Genomic DNA, 19,359 nt, shown 5'->3' with positions numbered 1-19,359 from the left:
CTATATTCCTTGCACTTTGCTTATACTTTTTTAGGGCACAATGCCCTGGTATTAGGGCAGTTCAATTGGCAAAAATCAAAGAATTTAGGTTTTACAGTGTGCATTCTGGCTGCCATGTGACCAGAGCAACCTCCCTAACCTTACTGAGTCTCAGTCTCCTCAGTGTGTGGCTACTGTGACTATTCAAGAAATGGTAACTATTATTATTGATTTTTATAATGGAATTCCTTAATAGAAGATAAAATTTGGAGGAAAGGCATGCTGTCTAATCCTTCCTTCCTCCCTCCCTCTCTCCTCCCTCCCTCCCTCTTTCTCCCTTTCCTTTCCGCCTCCCTCCCTCCCTCCCTCCCTCTCTCCCTCTTTCTTTCTCTTTCTTTCTCTTTCTTTCTTTCTTTCTTTCTTTCTTTCTTTCTTTCTTTCTTCTTTTCTTTTTCTTTCTTTCTTTCTTTTCTTCTTTCTGTGTCTTTCTTTCTTTCGTCTTTTCTTTCTTTCTTTCTTTCTTCCTCCCTCCCTCCCTTCCTTCCTTCCTTTTCTTCTTTCTTTCTTTCTCTCTCTCTTTCTTTCTCTCTCTCTTTCTTTCTCTTTCTTTCTTTCTTTCTTTCTTTCTTTCTTTCTTTCTTTCTTTCTTTCTTTGTTTCTTTCTTTCTTTCTTTCACAGTGATATTGGAACATAATAGATATTCAATGCTTGCTGCATGAAGACATGAATGAATGAATCAAGGTATGGGTTGCCCAAACTTTCTAAGGTAACAATCTGTCCTGTGCCTAACCAGGATGGAAACAGCTAGAGGAGGTGCACAGGACCCATTACCAGAAAAGCAGTTTGTAGAGGTATCCCTGATTGATGCCCACAAACTTCCACCAGGCTTCACTCCTCCTGTGGGGACTGGCTCCCAACGGAGCTTTAACCCCGATCCATCAGCCTGGCTGCACCTCGTGGTCTCCCCTGGCTGTACCCTCACCCTACCTCATCCCAGCACCTCAAGGTTGGATCAAACTTGCATGTGCACTGGTAGCACTTCAGTGTTGCCACCCACTCAGACTGGTAGTTATCTATTTAAATTCTAAAGCTCTTTGCTGCCTACCAGTTTTTTGCTGGTATAGTATAGATTTGTAGCCTCTTGATATTTGTTTTGTCTCATATATATACTCAGCCCATCATTATCCATTTCCTGTATTTTCTCTATTGAAACACACTTCATTGACCTTTCAGAGCCTGGTCCTCTTGGACTTTTGAATTTTGACATCAAATTCTGCTTTCTTGGTTTCCAGTCACCACCCTTCCCAAGTGATAGCATCCACAACTAAAACAGTGTGAGTAGTAAGTGAACGTGAAATAGAAGCACCAACAGGTACCAGATTGCTAAAAGTTAGTCAAGACTTACATACTGTCTGAGGGTCAGACAAAGAGTTGGAAAGAACAGAAGTTCAAACTTCATATCCTGACTCCCAAACTGTCACTTTCTCCCTGTTTCTCACAGCTCCTCAGTGATGACATATAACCTCAGAAACAGAACATCCCATTTAACTTACCACCGAGCAATTCCATCTTCCACTGGACGCCTCATAGTCACAAATATCCATTACTGAATAGTTCTGCATCCTCCGGAGCCACTGCAAAGAAATCCTTTCTTTGGTTACCCATGTCACGTCACACAAATAGTGATCCCTGGAAGGAAGGAAGGAAGGAAGGAGGAAGAAGGAAAGAGAAAATAATCATTTTCAAATCTTGGTACAAATGGACATTTTACTCAATGAAATCTGAAAGGAAATACAGTTTTAAATGGTTGCTGAAAGCATGTAATGACATTGTATAAAAAAAAGGTGTTCTATGGGAAGTAACCTCACAGGGTGATCTGACCATAAGTTCCTAACTGGGGAGGCCATGGTGGGCAGTCATGCCCCAGTCTAACTTCTTCAGTAAAAGGTTTACCTTTGCCTTAAGGAAGCCCTGTCCATTGTTCTAGTGTACCTTAGAAAAGTCTCTTTTCAGCCCCTCAAAAGCAAAACCACCCTCAAGAAAGCACATAATCATGTTAACTATCCTCTAATCCAATCACAGTCCTGACTTGCTTTCTCCCACCTTCACATAGTCCTCCCTACATGCCCACCTTAACTCCAGATGCATAAAGGAAGGTGCTAACTGCCAACTTCCAAAGCATCTTCTCAGTCTGTGGGGGTCTTACCTCCAGGTATATCCTCTGTTGGACTCAAATTAGCTTTTACAAATTTTTTCTATGGGTTATGTTAACACCATAATATTACACCTTTTCTTAAAACTCAAAGTATAATTTGATTTTAAATGGAAATTAAAATAACTTTGACAGGAAAGAAAGCAGCTAACATCAAATGGTGATTTAGCATACATGACTCAGAATATTCCAAATCCTCAACTTGGCCCTTGGTGGTTCTGGGAATCGAAGGTGACATTTCCCTATCTCCTTCCTGTCCTGCGGGAACATTACCTTGAAGCCAGTGACACTGACTGAGTTTCGAGTATATTCTGGTAATTTGAGTGCTTCTCTAGAAAATTCTTCTTATTTGGGTGAAACTACAGCTGACTTTTTTCTCAATTGAATTTTCAAAGGGGAAAAATTGACTCGCATCTTTACAAACTTTGGAAATCAAATACTTATATTTTATAAGACCTCTCAAGAGTCAAACCATGAGCGATATGAAGACACTAAGAAACCCTTTGGTATTTTAAAGTAAATTTATTCAAATAGAGGTATCTCTAGGGTGCATCGTCCCACCACACATACCTTTAAACGTTTTCAGAACTACATTTTGATTTGTATGGAGATGCAAGGAATTCATAATTTACTTTGCTGATAGCCTCCCTAACACTATGTGCTCTGGAAGCTTTGTTTGATTTGTTCTCCCCACCTCCCATTGTGATACTGTACAGCTGTTCTTAAATCTCCCCTTTTACTGTTCGATCAAAGCCTGTGTCCTTTTGTCAGAAGGATTCTGAAGGAATCTTTTCTTCCTGCATCTTCTAATCTGGCCCTGTGGCTGTATTCCCTCTTCCACGAACGCTCTGAGACTCTCCCTTGCTCTTTCCTTCACAGGCTTCCCCCATCCCTCCTCTTGTCACTGTGTCGACTGCTCTCTGAGGTAAGACCACGACTGTCTGCTCACAGCATAACACCAGGGCTTAGGACAAGCACTCACTAAAATTCTGTGGAATGCAGCTCTGAAGAAAGGGGGGAAAATCCTATGCGGCCTTTTGTGGTCTAAATAGTTCTGTCCTTCCTCAGAATTCACAGATCACTTCCTCTTTCCACTCTCTTCACAGACACTAAATCAAATGCCAAGTACTTATTGAGCACTTAGGATGGATCAGGTGCTGTATAAAGCACTTTAAGCCCCTCACCACATCACTTTTCCCCTTTTACAGCTGGGAACACAGTCTGTTCACATACATACCCAGGAGTATGAGGGCCTCTAGGTTGTCCATGTAGGTGGCAGATGTTGAAAGAACATCAGCCTCCGTCACCCAGGGATTCTTTTCCACTGCAGTCCTTTCCATTGCTTATTAAGAACCTATTCACTATCTTGTCTGCACAGCTGGCTGGCTGGTATTCCATGAACATCTTCTGAGCTTTCCCAGCTGCCCCACTTTGTGCCGCTTGTGTTCAGTCTGAAACAACTGCCGTGCTCTAACTCCTTTAGGTCTTACTCAAGCATCCCCTGTCTAGGACGGTTTCTAGGAAACCTCCTTCCACACAGCTCCCACCAGCCTTAAGGTGCTTATCATGAGTGGCCAGGCTCGAGAAAGAGCATCCCCCTTTCCTAAGGTGGCCTTGTAACAGTGGGTAGTGAAACGGGGAAACTGTAACCCACCTTACCATTCTTTTGACACTGTTTCTGTACGTGCTGATTCTGACTAATATGTAGATAAACAGCATGCTTGCATAAGAATCCTAGGCACTAACTTCAAAAGATACAGACTCCACCTCAGGCCTCCCTGCTCCAGGAGACTTCCTGACCTTCAACCACGGAGCCAGGATGATGCACACCAGGCCATCACTTGCGCTATCATAATGGACTGCACTGAGAACTTTTCAACCCCCTCCTTTGATCTCTTAGTTCTGTTCCCCTCTCCCTCCTTACAAAAAGCTCTGCCTTCACTGAGAGGTAGAGATGGGCTTCAAGATGTGAGTGCCCTATCTTCCTAGGGAAATGGACTTTGAGACAGAGTAGCCCATCTTCCAGATTACTAGCCCTGAAAATAAACCACTTTCATTTATATCAACACCTGCCTCTCTAATATTGGCTTTTGAAGTGACCGGCAGCTGCACCTGTGTTCAGTTACAGCTTGGCTGGGCAAGGGACAGATGAGGGGGGGAAATTAACTCTTACACATGATTAGTGGGGTCACTTGGTACTAAGCAGTTTATCTACAAACAGCCATTAATTATGTTCTTGGGTTCATAAATCAGCCATAGAAAAGTAACTTCTCCCCACTTGAAAACATTGAGTAATGGAATTTGGGAACTCTGCCCGGAAACTCGCATGCATCTGGCATCTTCCCTGCCCATTTCTAAATTGAAGGTTCATGAACCCATGTCCTTCATTACCTTTGTCACTCTCCACCGCCCAAAGTGCACTCTGTGCCCTGTGAGTGTCCAACACGACAGTTCACCAGCAGAGCACACAGCAATTTTTGAATTTAACATACACACACTTCTCTTCAATCACAGTTTTCCTTTAGGATTTGGAATTAGGAGGAGACAGAATGAGGGTGCAAATCCCACCCCTGAGCTGAGATCTTGACAGGACCAGATGTCAGTGAGTCATAAAAAAAAAAAAACATAAGGAAACTAATGGCTCAATTGTACTTTTTACCAAAAGGTTTAAATCCCCTTTTAAAACCAGAAAATCCCAACAAGCAGAATTATCATTTATACTTTGCACTACATGCTGATTTCATTGTGCAAAAACAGAGAGGCAACTATCAAGTAGATTTTGATTACATAATGGCTGTGGGAGGAGTAAAAGAGGGACTGTGCAGGCAACCTGACCTCCCTGTGAGACAAGCTCAACACAGAGATTCAACCAGTTCTAACTTCTGGAAGGGGGTTAGCACACGGACAATATGGTTGATTTTAATACTAAAGCAATGGAGTAATTTCCAGACACAATAATAGGTCATGCCCACATGGAATCTACGATGTGCCTGGCACTGTTCTAAGTGCTCAACATAAAGCTCATGATGACTGCACGTGCTGGATCATCAGAGTTCGTGCTGCGCAGACAAGGGAATGGCAGTGTTGAGAGGTTAAGGAGCTTGCCCAAGGTCACGCACTGGGAAATGTTGGAGCCGTTGGCTTCAGATTTCCTGTTCCCTGTCGCTCCCTCTGTAGAACCTCGCACAATCTCTCTGGTAAACATTGCTAGCTCACACCCTCTTGCTTCTTTTCAGGATAACACTCATCACTCCAGGAAATCTATTTATTCCTAGAGAGTGTGTGTAAACTGAATAACTGAATTCGATAAAGCAAACCATATTTACATGCACTGGGAGAGACTTGCTTTTGAAAGTCATAATACAGGGGATGCCTTGGTAAAGTGACTGTTGACTTCTAAACAGTAGGCACTTAATAAATGTGTGGAGAGTGACATTAATGCCCCAAATTTGTATAAACGTTTCCCTTAGTATATTAAAGGTGCTTAAAATAAGGTACACGTTACTAACTGGAAAGAATATTGGAGAGAAAATTGCTACTAAGAGCAAGTGCAGACGGTGCAGTGATTAATTCAGCGAATCCCCCAAGGAAGCGGGCGTCCTGCCAGTGCTGCCCGTGGGCTCCATGCCACCCTCTGCTCTGACAGGGATGCCAGCCTTCCCGGGGCCGCTGACAGATCGCTGAGGAGAGGAATGGGTGGGGTGAGATGGAGCAGAACTGAGCTCCTAATCTGCCTCCTTTATTGTAGGGTGTCACCAGTTGCCAGGGTACTTCACTCCAGGTCATTTATCTCCTGTGTGACAATCTCGGACCTTATTGTCCCTACTTTATGGTGTCATGAACTGTTCAGAGGACATATAACATGTCTTTATTGTGTCCCTCAGGAGAGAAGAATGGGGTGGGGTCGGTGATGAGCTGAACGTGATGCGTCCCGGGAACCGTAAAGCCATTCAGCCATTAAGCAGCTATCGGGTTGAGTCACCTCAGGAGAACTCTCCCTCCCCAGTGTGAACCTCAGTACTCTCACCTGTACGTGTCTCACGGTGGTGCTCTGGAGGCTCTGCGGTTCTGTCTAATCTCCTGAGATTCCTGGAGGGAGGAGTGGTGGTGCCTGCATCCTGGGTAGCAGCCGGCCATTTGTTTCTGACACTGCACTTCTGTGTGCTCTCTCACTGAACAAGATTTCTGGGTCTTTAAAAAGAGTTTGCCAACTGCTGGTGAGGTATAAAGCCCCTTCTGGGTCTAATTTTTCAGAGCATGTGCTCATGGTCCATCCTTCCCTCAGGTATTAGTTGTAGACCTAGAGGTCATACCAGAGGCTGCTGCTCTTTTTCTTGGACAGCCCTGCACTTTCCCACGCAGGTTCCTCCCACTTCATGGCTCTTCCTCCCCGGTGTGCCCTGTTCAGTCTGCACATTCTCCAGGGCACTGTCCTGGATCCCTGGGGTCATGAAAAATCCACCTCCCCAATGCCTCCAGCCTTCTGTTTACACCTCTGTCACATTTGTTCCTAGAGTCATATATTGGAATGTTTTGTATCCTCTACCAGATCATGTCTTAGGAGGGCAGATGCTCAATCTGAGGATGTTTGTGTGTGAGTAGTGAGTGCTCAGTCAATGTTGATTGAACAGAAGGTGGGATGGGTCCAAAGAGCAGACTGTAAAACCCCTGGGTAAATTTTTATATCTTTGGACAAACTCAGGGAAAAAATTAATTACTGATAACTGGTCTCCCCTCAGAATAAACAGGTTAATATAAATATTTCTAAACAAGTCGATGAATTAATGGCCACAGAGCAAAGCCCACAGCATGTCCGATGTAGTGAATGCAACCCTGAGATGGGGATGCTTCCATATTGCCCTGATAACAACTTCAGGAATCTGAGGGTGCCTGCTGATTGCGAGCAGAGGGAGGCACCTAGCATAGTGCTGACAAGCTCTGTTTTCCAAGTTGGAAAAACAGGTTTGCATGCAGAATCCTACTTGGTCATTTTCTTAACCTCTAGATCCCACTTTCTTACCTGTAAAATAGGCATATAATAATGGTTGTTGGAAAGAGATGGTTACTTTAAAGATTAATGTAATAAAGCCTGTGACAATGCCCTGTGTCTGCCACATAGTGAGTGCTCAATACATGTTAGTTCTTATTTAAAAGCAACAACAAAACCAATACAAATAAAAGAAATGAATCAGAAGCAACATGACAGGCCCAAATTCCATGCAATGTGGTGGTTATCTTTACAGGAAAATAACAAAGGGCTGAGGGTGCTAGTGGTAGAATTTCAAACCACCAAGGATTATTTAAGCAACTGATCTCCTGAGGCACATCAGCATCATGAAGCACCTTAAATTTAATCCATGGTTTCCCTAAAGTTTTCTAGTTCTTTTAAAAAGTTATTTATTGATTTTTAGAGGGAGAGGTAAGGGGAGAGAGAGAGAGAGAGAGAGAGAGAGAGATTTGTTGTTCCAGTTATTTATGCATTCATTGGTTGATTCTTGTATGTGCCCTGACCAGGGACTGAACGGGCAACCTTGATGGATTGGGACAATGCTCTTGTCAATTAAGCTACCGCATCAGGTCTCTAGTTCTTAAGAGAACCTGGAAATCCTGTGTGATGTGACCTTATTCCCATCATTCTCCTTTTCACTCAGGTAGCTCTGGTCACCCGGCCTTCCTCACAGTTTTTTTAATGCACCAAGCATATTCTCTTTGCAGGGTCTTTACATTTACCTGCTCTTCCTCTGCCTGGATACAGTGACCCCAGCTATCCATGTGGTGAGACCCTACCCTTTCTTTACATCAATGCTCACAGAACATTTCATCAGAAAGGCCTTCCCTGACACCCCTGCCCACCTCCATCATCATCAGCGTCATATTTGCCTTGCTTTGGGCATCTTCAAAACATTTGTCACCACCTGACTTTTTATACACGTCTTTGTTTCCCTGGTTCTTGTCCACCTCCCTGACCCTGACTGTAGGTTCCACAATACTAGGGATCCTGGCTGTTCTATTCATTGTGTAACCCCGTCACTGACCCTGCCCAGCACAGAGACATGAGTGTGCTTGACGAAGAGTGGTTGAGGGAAAGAATGAATGACTGCCAGCCCAAGGGACACCATGGGAGAATACCATTGATTCTGCTATTCATCTTTTAAAATGTTGCCCCTGGAGCTATACAATTGTCCATGCATTTGGATCAAGACTCTTACCCTGTTAACATAGAAGCAGGAGCAGTGATTTGTACAGAAACTGGGTTGGTGAGATTGTCGGTATTTACAACAAAGAACTTTACAGTTGGATTTGCAGCTCCCGCCTAGGAAAAAACAGTCATGGAATTGATATTGACAAAAAATGTAAGATCATTGCACATGTTTAAAACTGTACAAAATGTCTGCATTATAGCCATAAAATTATAACAATCAGACACATTCAAACAATTTAAAATAGATAAAATGAACATAAGGGAGGGTCACGAAATGCAACCTTTTCATGTTCAAGCAGAAACACATAAGGCCCAAAATACTCCTATTTAAATGAGAAATATTCATAATTTATGTATACTTTATGCAAGGATACATAACAGGGATAAATTCCTTAAAATCATTTCGGATATTTTGCAAATATAACCTGACCCCATAAGACAAGAAGTCTGCTGGCTGACCACTATGAAGAATTCCTTGGGTTCAGCCAAAGACATGATCCACCCAGAAAATTAGTTTCCCTGAGTCGAGAGCCAATAATGCTAATTAGAAAGCCATCATTTTCACTCTAAATTCAGGTTCACCATGTTGGAGCTTTGCAATAAATACTATGACAGAAATCTATAAAACGTTTTTACATGCACGCATAGATCTTCTACTGACAAATTAGTTAGAAATAATATATTTTTAGTAAGAACATTTTATGGTTTGTTTGTTTTTTGCCAGTTTCACTCGTCAAAAAATAACATTTCACTGAAAATATATCTCCATATTTAGTCTCTGATCTTTTTTTCTTTTAACTTCCTCTGTCTCCCTAAAATGGCAGCCCTTCATAAAACAAATTGAGTGAGTCAGTAAAAATAAAAATCCCTTTTTCCAAATTGCTTACAGCAAAAAAAAAAAAAACACTTTACTATTAGATTTTCCTATGGACAACATGGTGTCCATTATTAATATGATCCTAGTGAAGAATCACGGTTCCCTTCTAAATCCCCGTCTTCCTCAGCTTACACTGCTTAAGAAAGCTTTTCAATTTTTATAAACATGCATCCGGAGACGGAGAACAGCCTTGAAAACCAAGACATGACACTATTATTCCAAATGTAGGATGTGTGAAATTAACACGAGTGCCAAATCTATAATAGAACCACTAAAACTAGTCATGTATCTGTTAATTAGTAATACAACCTGATATATAATCAAGCTTTTCAACTTCATCTAGGGCACATTCCAATTTCTACAAATGAGATGAGCTTGTGATTCAATTATAGCCTCTCTTTTCCTTCATTCAAACATTTCAGTCCCCCTACCTCTTTCAAAAGCCTTTTCCCCATCTTTTTCGGCTTGTCATTCCTCAAAGTTTTTGGAGAAATTACAAAACCTTAAATCACACTCTTTCCTAGGATAATAAAAATACTTTAAAATTGCCAGATGCTGTTGACTTCAGCAAGAGTAATCACAGCAAGCTGTTGAAGAGAGACTGACAATATTTTCATTAGCAAGAAAGGATTAAATGAAACCATTCCCTTCCCATCAAATCACAGAACCACTATATGAATAGGAGCACAGACCTTTGGATACGGAATGTGCATAGTCTTTGGGTACTGCAGTGACTCATCAAAGTAGACAGAGAATTCAATACGCGGGACTTCAGTGTCGTTAAATTGGGCATATGCTAGAAATGTGCCGTTTGGAGACCACCACAGAGCGGAGTGGGTATTGAAGATTTCCTCTGAAAAAAAAGACATAAATTGTTCTGTTACTAGAAGTAGCTGATAAATTGGCTCTGGCATTCAAAATATTTTTCTCATTAGCTTTAGTAATTACAGTAGAGTTCAACTAATGAACCACTTTGCATTTGCTGGGCTTCCAAAATCAGAGTAATACAAATGAATAAAAATAAAATCTTTAAGGATAGATCTGGATTATAAAAATAAGTAACCCATTGGACTGTTTTAGAATATTTTAGCACACAATATTTAATATGCACTCTACATGTTTTTCTTTATTTTATAATCCTCTAAATTTATGCTGCAAAACATACTAAAAGTAAATTTCACACAAGGGGCTGATTCTCCTTTGTAATTTTCAAACAGTCAACATGCCAGTATAATCTTCCCATCAGGGTGGGTGGTGTGTGGCTCCATGCTATTAAACCAATATGGTGCCCAGCGTTTACTACTTTTGGCATAAACAAGATATGGGAAGGATGGATTTAGAATGGCAAGGAGCTCCATGAGACTACTACTGAGAAATATCTCTTTCACCTAGCCTAGAAACCGAAGACTTCCTTGGAGTAACTCCGTGCTTTGATGTATAAGTTGATGGGTGAGAAAAGAGGATCAAAGAAGGATGCAAAGGAAAGGAAAGGCCTTGATTTCCAGAACACTGTTGGAGTCATTCTCAATCTCTGGCAAACGTAGCTCCTTCCTATGTTGATTATGAATTCTATTCACGGGACTTCCAATCTGTGGCTTTTAAAATGCCAGAACCTCTTTTATCAATGGGGAATAGATAAGACTCAAGTAGACTAGGTGGAAACTCCTAATCCTTTATGCAGATTTAATCCATGAGTCTTATGTTCTGCTGTGAGTGTAAAGGTAAAAACAGAAGCATAGAAACTTGAATCTTAGAATTAGGAAATCATTTATCCTAATAACTTTTCTGATTCTTGAGGCTTCCTTACAAGTTTCTTCCAAAATCTTGTTTTCAATAATGATAATAAGAGTAGTAGTTACAATACTAGTAACAATAAAATAAAATAATAACTATGACGAGCAGCTAGTGTTTAATGAATGCAACAGACATTGATAAGCAACAGACATCTATTATCTCAGTTAATCCACATGACAACTCACTGTGCAGATGAGCAAAGAGGGGCAGTTAGGCTTAAAGAGAGTAAGTAATTTGCCCAGGATCACACAGGCAATGACTGATAGAATGAAGACTAAATCCAGACTTGTTCAGTGTGAGTCCATGCTTTTCATCTCCATGTTCTACAGTCATTCCTGACTATTTCAGCAACTCTAGTATCAGAAAACCTTTTCTTGGTAAGGAAGCCTGCTCCTCCCTTGACTGCTTTACACCCATATCATTGACTTACATTTATGTAACAATTCAGTATTCACAAAACACTTATCTAATTTAATCTTCCCAGAGATCCCTGGGTGAGTCTATTCATAGCCCATTTTACAGAGAAGGCAGCTAAGGTTGAGAGGGATTGAGTGAATTAGGATGCAGGCTTTGTGATTTCAAGTCAAGGAGGTTTCCACTAAGAACTTCTTCATATACTGAGTTGATGTCTCACTCCTTGTGTCTTCTACCTATTGGTTCTAGTCTAAGATCAAGATGCCATTACTTAAAATTAATACAATTACAGCAAGGTTATGGTTTTTAAAATTTCTTCTAAGTTCAAGAGGCAGGTGGTGCTCTTTGTTTTGAATTGGTGGTTATTTGGAATACAGAACACATTTTTTCCATATTGATGACATATTAAAACTATTATAAAACTACTTCTGGTTGAGGCTTCCTGGTCAAGATGGAGGCATAGGTAAATGCGGTACTCACATCCTTCACAACCACGTCAACATTACAACTAAGCTACAGAACCATCATCATTCAGAACCACATGAAATCCAGCTAAACACCCAAGATGTCCTACAACTAAGTATATAAAGAAGAGGCCACATTGAGACTGGTAGGAGGGGTAGAGATGCCAAACAGACTGGTTGCACACCCATATGTGACAGATAAAAGTCAGGAGGGATAGCTTGGCTGCAAAGGTGCCTCTTGAAGATTGAAGGGTCCCAGCCCCACACCAGGCCACCCAGTCCAGGGTTCCAGTGCCGTGAAGAGAATTTCCCATAACTTTTGGCTATAAAAAGCAGCAGGGATTGTGGCTCAGTGAAATGGAGGGATTCTGGAATCTCAGGCAGTTCTTCTTAAAGGGCCCACACATGGACTTAATAGGGCTCACTCCCTCTGAGTTCCAACACTGGGGTAGCAGCTTGAAAGGTCCAGGAACATATGGGGGGCAACTGAATTGTCTGGCACCAGGATGAGAGCTAGGGAGGCAGCTTTCTCCCAGACAGAAGTACTAGTAGAGGCCATTACTCCTTTTATTAGACCTCCCTCAGCCTAGCTAGTAGATGGGCACAATATCTGAATCTCCATAACCTGGTCAATACTGTTCACCCAACCTGGTGATTTTGTGAGACACTGCTCCACCCAAATTGTAGACCCACTCAAGCAGTTTTCATTGGTTTTTCCATACAAATGACCTGTCTTGCTCATGTTTCAGAGTCTCCTAAAATCTCTCAAATAAGCAGCATCTGGTCTTGGCATACCCTGTACCTCTTGTTAAGTGGCCCCAGAGCCAGCCAAACTTAATTTGCAGTTTGGCCTTTCCTGAGCACCTCCAAGCCCTACACAAGTAGCAGAATTCTGTGAATCGCTTTCTAGCTCATGCTGTGTAGCCCCAGGCAGAACACAGGTGCAGGCTGACCTTGGCCTGTACCTCTGAGGAGCCAGAACACCAGGTAGACAGCTTCAGACCACATCCCGGCACCACCCAACCACCTTCATAAGTGATACACTCAAGGGGCAGACTCAGTGGGTACCAGAGCCCTGCAGAGGTAAGTCCTGCTCCTTTGGGTAGCCCCTGGAACAGCTGATCCTCCACAGTCCTTATAGCCAATCAGCAAAGGAATAAATCCCTCCCACTGACATACCAACAAGAATCAAGTCTCAACTACAACAGGTACACAGCCCACATAGGGCACCTGGAGTGCCTAGCTTGCATGATCTGGGAGGCTGTTGTGCCACTGGACCCTACAAAACACCTATTAGATAAAGTCAATTTACAAAGCCTGGGAGACATAGCAGTTCTACCTAATACACAGAAACAAACACAGGGATGTTCCTAAAATGAGAAGACAAAGAAACATGTCCCAAATGAACAAACAGAACCAAACCCAAGAAAAAGAACTATACAAAATGGAGATAAGAAATCTACTAGATGCAGATTTCAAAACAACAGTTCTAAGGATACTCAGTGAACTTAGGGAAGAGTAGATGAACTTAGAACTTCAACAAAGAAATAGAAAACATATAAACAAAGCTAGAAAACATTTTAAAAGTCAGAAATAAAGTATACATTAGCTGAAATGAAGAATACATTACAGAGAATAAACAGTGGAGCAGATGAAGCAGAGGATCAAATCAGAGATTTGGAACATAAGGAAGCAGAAAATACCCAATTGGAACAGCAAGAAGAAAAAAGAATCCTCCCAAATGAAGACAGTATAAGGAACCTCTGGGATAACTTCAACTGTATTAATATTTGCATATGGGGTTGTCAGGAGAAGAGAGGGCAAGAAATTGAAATGCTATGTGAAAAAATAGTGACAGTAAATATCCCTAACCTCAGTGAAGGAAATAGACTTACAAGTCCAGGAAGCACAAACAGTCCCAAACAAGATGAACCCAAAGAGGCCCACTCCAAGACACATCATTATTAAAGTGCCTAAGGTTAAAGACAAAGAGAGAAGCTTAAAAGAAGCAAGAGAAAAGCAGTAAGTTACCTACAAGGGAGCTCCTATTAGACTCTCAGCTGATTTCTCAACACAACATTTGCAAGCCAGAAGGGATTGGCAAGAAATATTAAAAATGGTGAAAAGTGATGACCTACAATCAAGATTACTCCACCCAACAAAGTTATCATTTAGAATTGAAGAACAACAAACAATGATTTATGGTGAAGATATGGAGAAAAGGGAACCCTCGTTCACTGTTGGCACTGTTGGTGGGAATGCAGATTGGTTCAGCCACTTTGGAAAACAGTATAGAGTTTCCTTAAAAAAATAAAAAAATTGAACTGCCTTATGACCCTGCACTTCCACTCCTGGGAATTTATCTAAAGAAACACAAAACACTGATTTGAAAGAGTAAATGCACCCCTATATTCACTGTAGTGTTATTTATGATAGCAAAGATTTGGAAGCAGCTCAAGTGCCCATCAGTAGATGAGTGGATAAAAAAACTGTAAGTGTAAAAGCATTGTGTAAGTGTATTCCACTTACACAATGGAATCATACTCAGCTGTAAATAAGAAAATCTTACCTTTTTGTGACAGTATAGATGGACCTGGAGATATTATGCTAAGTGAAAGAAACCAGTAAGAGAAAGACAAATACCATGTGATTTCACTCATATGTGGAATTGAATGAGTGAAATAAATTAACAAAGAAAATAGAAACAGTTTCATAGATACAGGGAACAGAATGTCAGCTGTCAGAAAGGAAGGGAGTTGTAGAGCTGGGTGAAAAAGGTGAAGGGATTAAGGAAAAGAAAAAACCTCATAGAGACAACGGTATGGTGATTATTAGAGGGAAAGGGAGGTGGGGGTAGATAGAAGAGGGTAAATGTGGGATAAATGGTGATGAAAGGAGTTTTGACTTTGGGTGGTGAAAACACAGTACAATATACAGATGCTATATTATAGAATTGTACACTTGAAACCTAGTTTAAAAAAAAAAGAATTACTCTAGAAAGTCTCTGGGGAAAAAAAGAATTGTAAGAGATATAAAGAGCTTCCCAGACAAGAAAAAGCTTAAGAAGTTCACCACCAAACTGGTATTATATGAAATGTTAAAGGGTATTCTTTAAGAAGAATAAGAAAAAAAAGATCAAAATAATAAAATGGCAATAAATACATACCTATCAAAAATAAAATCTACAAAATAAATAAACAAGCAGAACAAAAACATATTCATAGGTACAGAGAACAGTTTGATGTTGCCAGATGGGAGAGGAGTTGGGGGATGGCTGAAAAAGGTGAAGGGATTAAATACAAATTGATAGTTACAGAATAGTCATGTGGATGACAAGTACAGCATAGGGAATATATTTAATAATATTGTAGTAACTATGTATAGTATCAGATGGGTGTGAGATTTAGAGAGATGATCACTTAGTAAGTTATATAATGTCTAATCACTTGGTTGTACACCTGAAACTAACATAATATTGTGTGTCAACTATAATAAAAAAATATAAAATTTATTTCAACTAAAAAAAAAAACTACTTCTGGTCAAATAGAAAGTCCTGAGAATAAAGAGACCATGGGTAGGGAGAACAGAAAACAGAAAAGGAAAGAAAAGATTTCCAGCCCTTCCTGATAGCAAGCTGTCTGAGTACAGGAGTCTGTAGCAACCCCCCTCCCCCTACTCTGAACGATCCTGTGATCTCTCTCATCCCACCACCCTGACCTTCCTTATGACCCTGGACTTTGTGTCCTCCCCCAAATAGGACACTTAACTTGCTTCCTGACAATTATTTGTTGGCATCTTTGTCTCCCTCTCTGGTCTGAATGCCCTGAGAGCAGCAGTTGAGTAGCATCTGTCCCTGTGTTTCTAATGCCTGGCACAGCACCTCACAGGTGCTTGGCATTCAATGTGAATTGCACTGAATTACCCACATCCCCAATGTCAACACTGCTACTTCAGAGGGGTAAAGAATGTTCCATCTTCCAAAATTATTTCCTTCTCCACCCCTTCTCATACTTGTTCTCACCAAAATTCTTGTTTTTAGCTCTGAGTTAGGCTAATTACATTCATGCTCAAGAGTGAAATCATATAATTAGCTTTATACTAAAACATCAAGTATTATCATTTAAAAATACATATTAACTAAAAGTAATCAATTAGAGTAATCCATTAGAGTATCACAAAATAAGACAAAGTGAAAACAAAGACACAAAGAGAGAAAGCTATTTGGGGACATTGGATGAGATGGAGGGCACAAATTCCAGAGTAGAGGCTCCTCTGGGAGTGTCCCTAGTGTGGTCCATGGACCTGTCTGAACCTTGCAGCTTTGTTTGTTCTCTTAGTTCTGAACCTACAGACTCTCAAAATGTATTCTCTTCTGAGTCCAACAGCTGTTCGTGGCTACAGTGGATAGGGTGGATCTGATACATGGAGAAACTGGTGTGTTCTTTTCTAAGTATGGCTCATTTGTATATTTACAAAAGCAACTATAGAAATTTCCCTATGGGGACCAAAGTCTCATTTTTAGAGACAGGTCTACATTGGAATGTGAAGTCATTCATCATTCTTCTGATTGTGAATAGCTTAGTCATGAACAGGCAAAATGAGATCCCTCTAACAATTATCTACCTTAGAGAAGACTTTAGTGTTAAGGGGTCCTTACCTTATACCTAGCTGTTCCTGAGAAATGGTCAGGTTATAACTTTGGGAAGAGGCACTACCCTATTCACTTCAGGGATCCTGGAAGCTGTGCTGTGATGTCCATCAAGTTTTGAAGATGGTTTTCAATTTTTAAGTGACTAGTTTCAGTAAATTTCATTATAAGTTTTAATCACACACTTATTTCTGAGCCATGGGAATTTATTGTTCTTTGAAAGTAATTTAAAAAAAAATAACATTACTCATTTAATTAAACTTGACTTAAATTGTGAGCCAACCAAAATTAGATTATGAAGAAAAACAATTTTTTAACTATGAAGAAGAAGTAATAGGATGAAATAAGGAGTCATCATTAATAAGCATGAGGCAACTTTGTGAACGGTTTGAAACAGTCTCAAAATGCCTTTTACCTTGACAACTATAGACATGAAAACTATTTTTCTAGTATCTTCTAAGTCTTGGCAGTGTTTTTTAAGATTTTATTTATTTATTTTTTAGAGGGGGGGAAGGGAGAGAAACATCAATGTGTGGTTGCCTCTTGTGCACCCCTTACTGGGGACCTAGCCTGCAACCCAGGTCTGTGACCTAGACTGGAATTGAACCTGCAACCTTCTGGTTTGCAGGCCAGCACTCAATCCACTGAGCCACATCAGCCAGGGCTGAAGTGTTTTTGTATTTCCTAAAATTCTTTATCCTAAAAAAATATTCTTTTAAAAATCATCTTAGTGCTGTATTTTGACCCACTTTTTTCTTAAGCCTTTCTAATTTTTTTCTTCTTTAAAATCAGAAAATTGTAATTTGTTCAAATTCAAATGAACACAGATCCTCTATAAAACAGGCGTTTTCCTCCCTTCTACTCCGCAACTTTCAAGTAGTGTTTTGTCATCTTTAGGAATGTTGTGGGAGTACTTAGCTTTCTTTAGTAACTTCTGGGTTAGGTAGGCCTGGGTAGAGAAACATCTGATAATCTGCAGGCTTTTATGCCCCAGAAAAGCTGCCTGCACAGAAAGGCCCTTTGTTGCGGTAGACCGAAGACAATAGGGGCATTGAGAAACAATGAGGACAGAAGCAGCACTAACTTCTGCTAAGAAATTCTTCATCTTTGAGATACCTGGTGGTGTGCGTGCTAAAGGCAATTTGATGACATTTAAAAGATGCAAGAGTGACCTTGAACTTCTCACTTCTTAAAGAAATGTTTGACTATTTTTAAAAACTTACATGTATTCTGATTTAATAATGCTTTAAAGTCTCTACCTTCGTAAACCCAGTCAGTTATTCCATTACTTATTACATCTTCTTTCCCAGTCCATGTGATCCTGTGACTTGACGCATTTGGTTCATTTTTAATATAAATATCATTTTTCCAAACATATGCCTAGGAAGATTGAAAATAATATTGAAATGTAATAACATGATATGATATATTTTTATCCTGAAGTTCAAGAAAACAGTTACCAACTCTTTTATCCTAAAGCAATATTGGTGCACTAGCATAATGATTACCTTAGGTTATTCAATTTGTGCAAAATGAAAAGTCATTTATTTCCTCCCTCTAATATTCTTAAATTATCAGTATATAAGCTATAACCTCAAATAATCCTAAAAAAACACTCAATATGTTAAAAAGAAGAGACTCATAACCACCACTATTTGGATACTGAAGTACATAAGAACACTGGGAAAGCTGACCGATTCCATAGAACAATGTGTACTTTGCATTGTTCCTTGGGGGAGGTGACTGAGGGGGTGCCGCTGTGTGCCTGGAGGGAGAAGTTCAACTACAGATAAACATTCTGACTTCCTCTTTAGATTCTTTTGGATTTGGACATTCTCTTAGCTACAAATCATAAAGATATATCTACAGTGGCACAGAGAGGATCACAGAGCTAGCAGAAAGCAGGTACTATTAAAAAGCCCACAAACTACAACAATAGCAAATAAACCCTAAGTACAACAGAAATTAGAATTTAAGAGCTTAATAAACATTTTCCCATTAAATAAACAATTCCCTAATGATAGTTCAGAGATGTTCAGGAATTGTATTTACTATGTTCGACTAGTAAAATATTATTTTAGGCAATAACACTATATTTGATAGTGAAGTTTTGGCTTCCTAAGCATCTGCTCTGTATCAGAATTAGTGGCTTCTGCCTATAAAAGATTTGAGCCATTATTTTTCTGACAATAAAAGAAACTCACTAACCAATTTATGGCCCTCTGATGACCATGTGATCAACTGCGTGTCATTTGGCATTTTTTCTTCTGTAATCAGCTGCCTGGAAAAAAAAAATAAAAGGAAACAACTACCAAATGAATAAATCACAGTATGTTTTTTTTGGTTTTAAATTATTACACTAGAAAAGCGTGATATATTTTATGAGGAAGTCACTGACCTTTTATTTAAGTCATAAATGTCATATGAAGCTGTGAAGGAATGCCTCCATTTCTATAAAAGAAAACAGACATTTCAGGCACCTGTGATTATTGATAGTTCTACAACTTGCTATAGGAGCTCAAAATGATAGACCAAGTAATATACCATTTTACAATTCTCGAATGTTACCTTTTCTTATATATTCCCTATCTAGAGCCTTATAATTTTAGAATTTAAAAAAAAAGCCTTAGAGACTGTCTATTACAAATTCCTCTGGACTTCATCTATAACCCAACTTTGACATCACCTCTGCCAAGAAGGCTTCCCAGGACCATCGTGGGCTAACGTGCCACTTCCTCTGCAAACCTTGTTCCTAGCACTAACCACA

General features: G+C 40.1%; 1 protein-coding gene across 1 annotated transcript in view; it reads right to left on the bottom strand.

The window, feature by feature from the left end:
* Positions 1-19,359, bottom strand: part of DPP4 (dipeptidyl peptidase 4) — an 81,442-nt gene that overhangs the window by 31,971 nt on the left and 30,112 nt on the right. Inside the window, exons 6-11 of the mRNA XM_036023391.1 lie at positions 18,991-19,043; positions 18,801-18,873; positions 17,852-17,972; positions 9,964-10,124; positions 8,402-8,505; positions 1,534-1,669 (exon numbers count right to left, since the gene is read on the bottom strand). Coding sequence (XP_035879284.1) covers positions 1,534-1,669; positions 8,402-8,505; positions 9,964-10,124; positions 17,852-17,972; positions 18,801-18,873; positions 18,991-19,043 — 648 coding nt within the window. The remainder of the gene's footprint in view (positions 1-1,533; positions 1,670-8,401; positions 8,506-9,963; positions 10,125-17,851; positions 17,973-18,800; positions 18,874-18,990; positions 19,044-19,359) is intronic.

This window comes from Phyllostomus discolor, chromosome 4 (assembly GCF_004126475.2).
Source record: "Phyllostomus discolor isolate MPI-MPIP mPhyDis1 chromosome 4, mPhyDis1.pri.v3, whole genome shotgun sequence".
Taxonomy (NCBI): domain Eukaryota; kingdom Metazoa; phylum Chordata; class Mammalia; order Chiroptera; family Phyllostomidae; genus Phyllostomus; species Phyllostomus discolor.
This window is presented reverse-complemented; position numbering and strand designations above follow the sequence as displayed.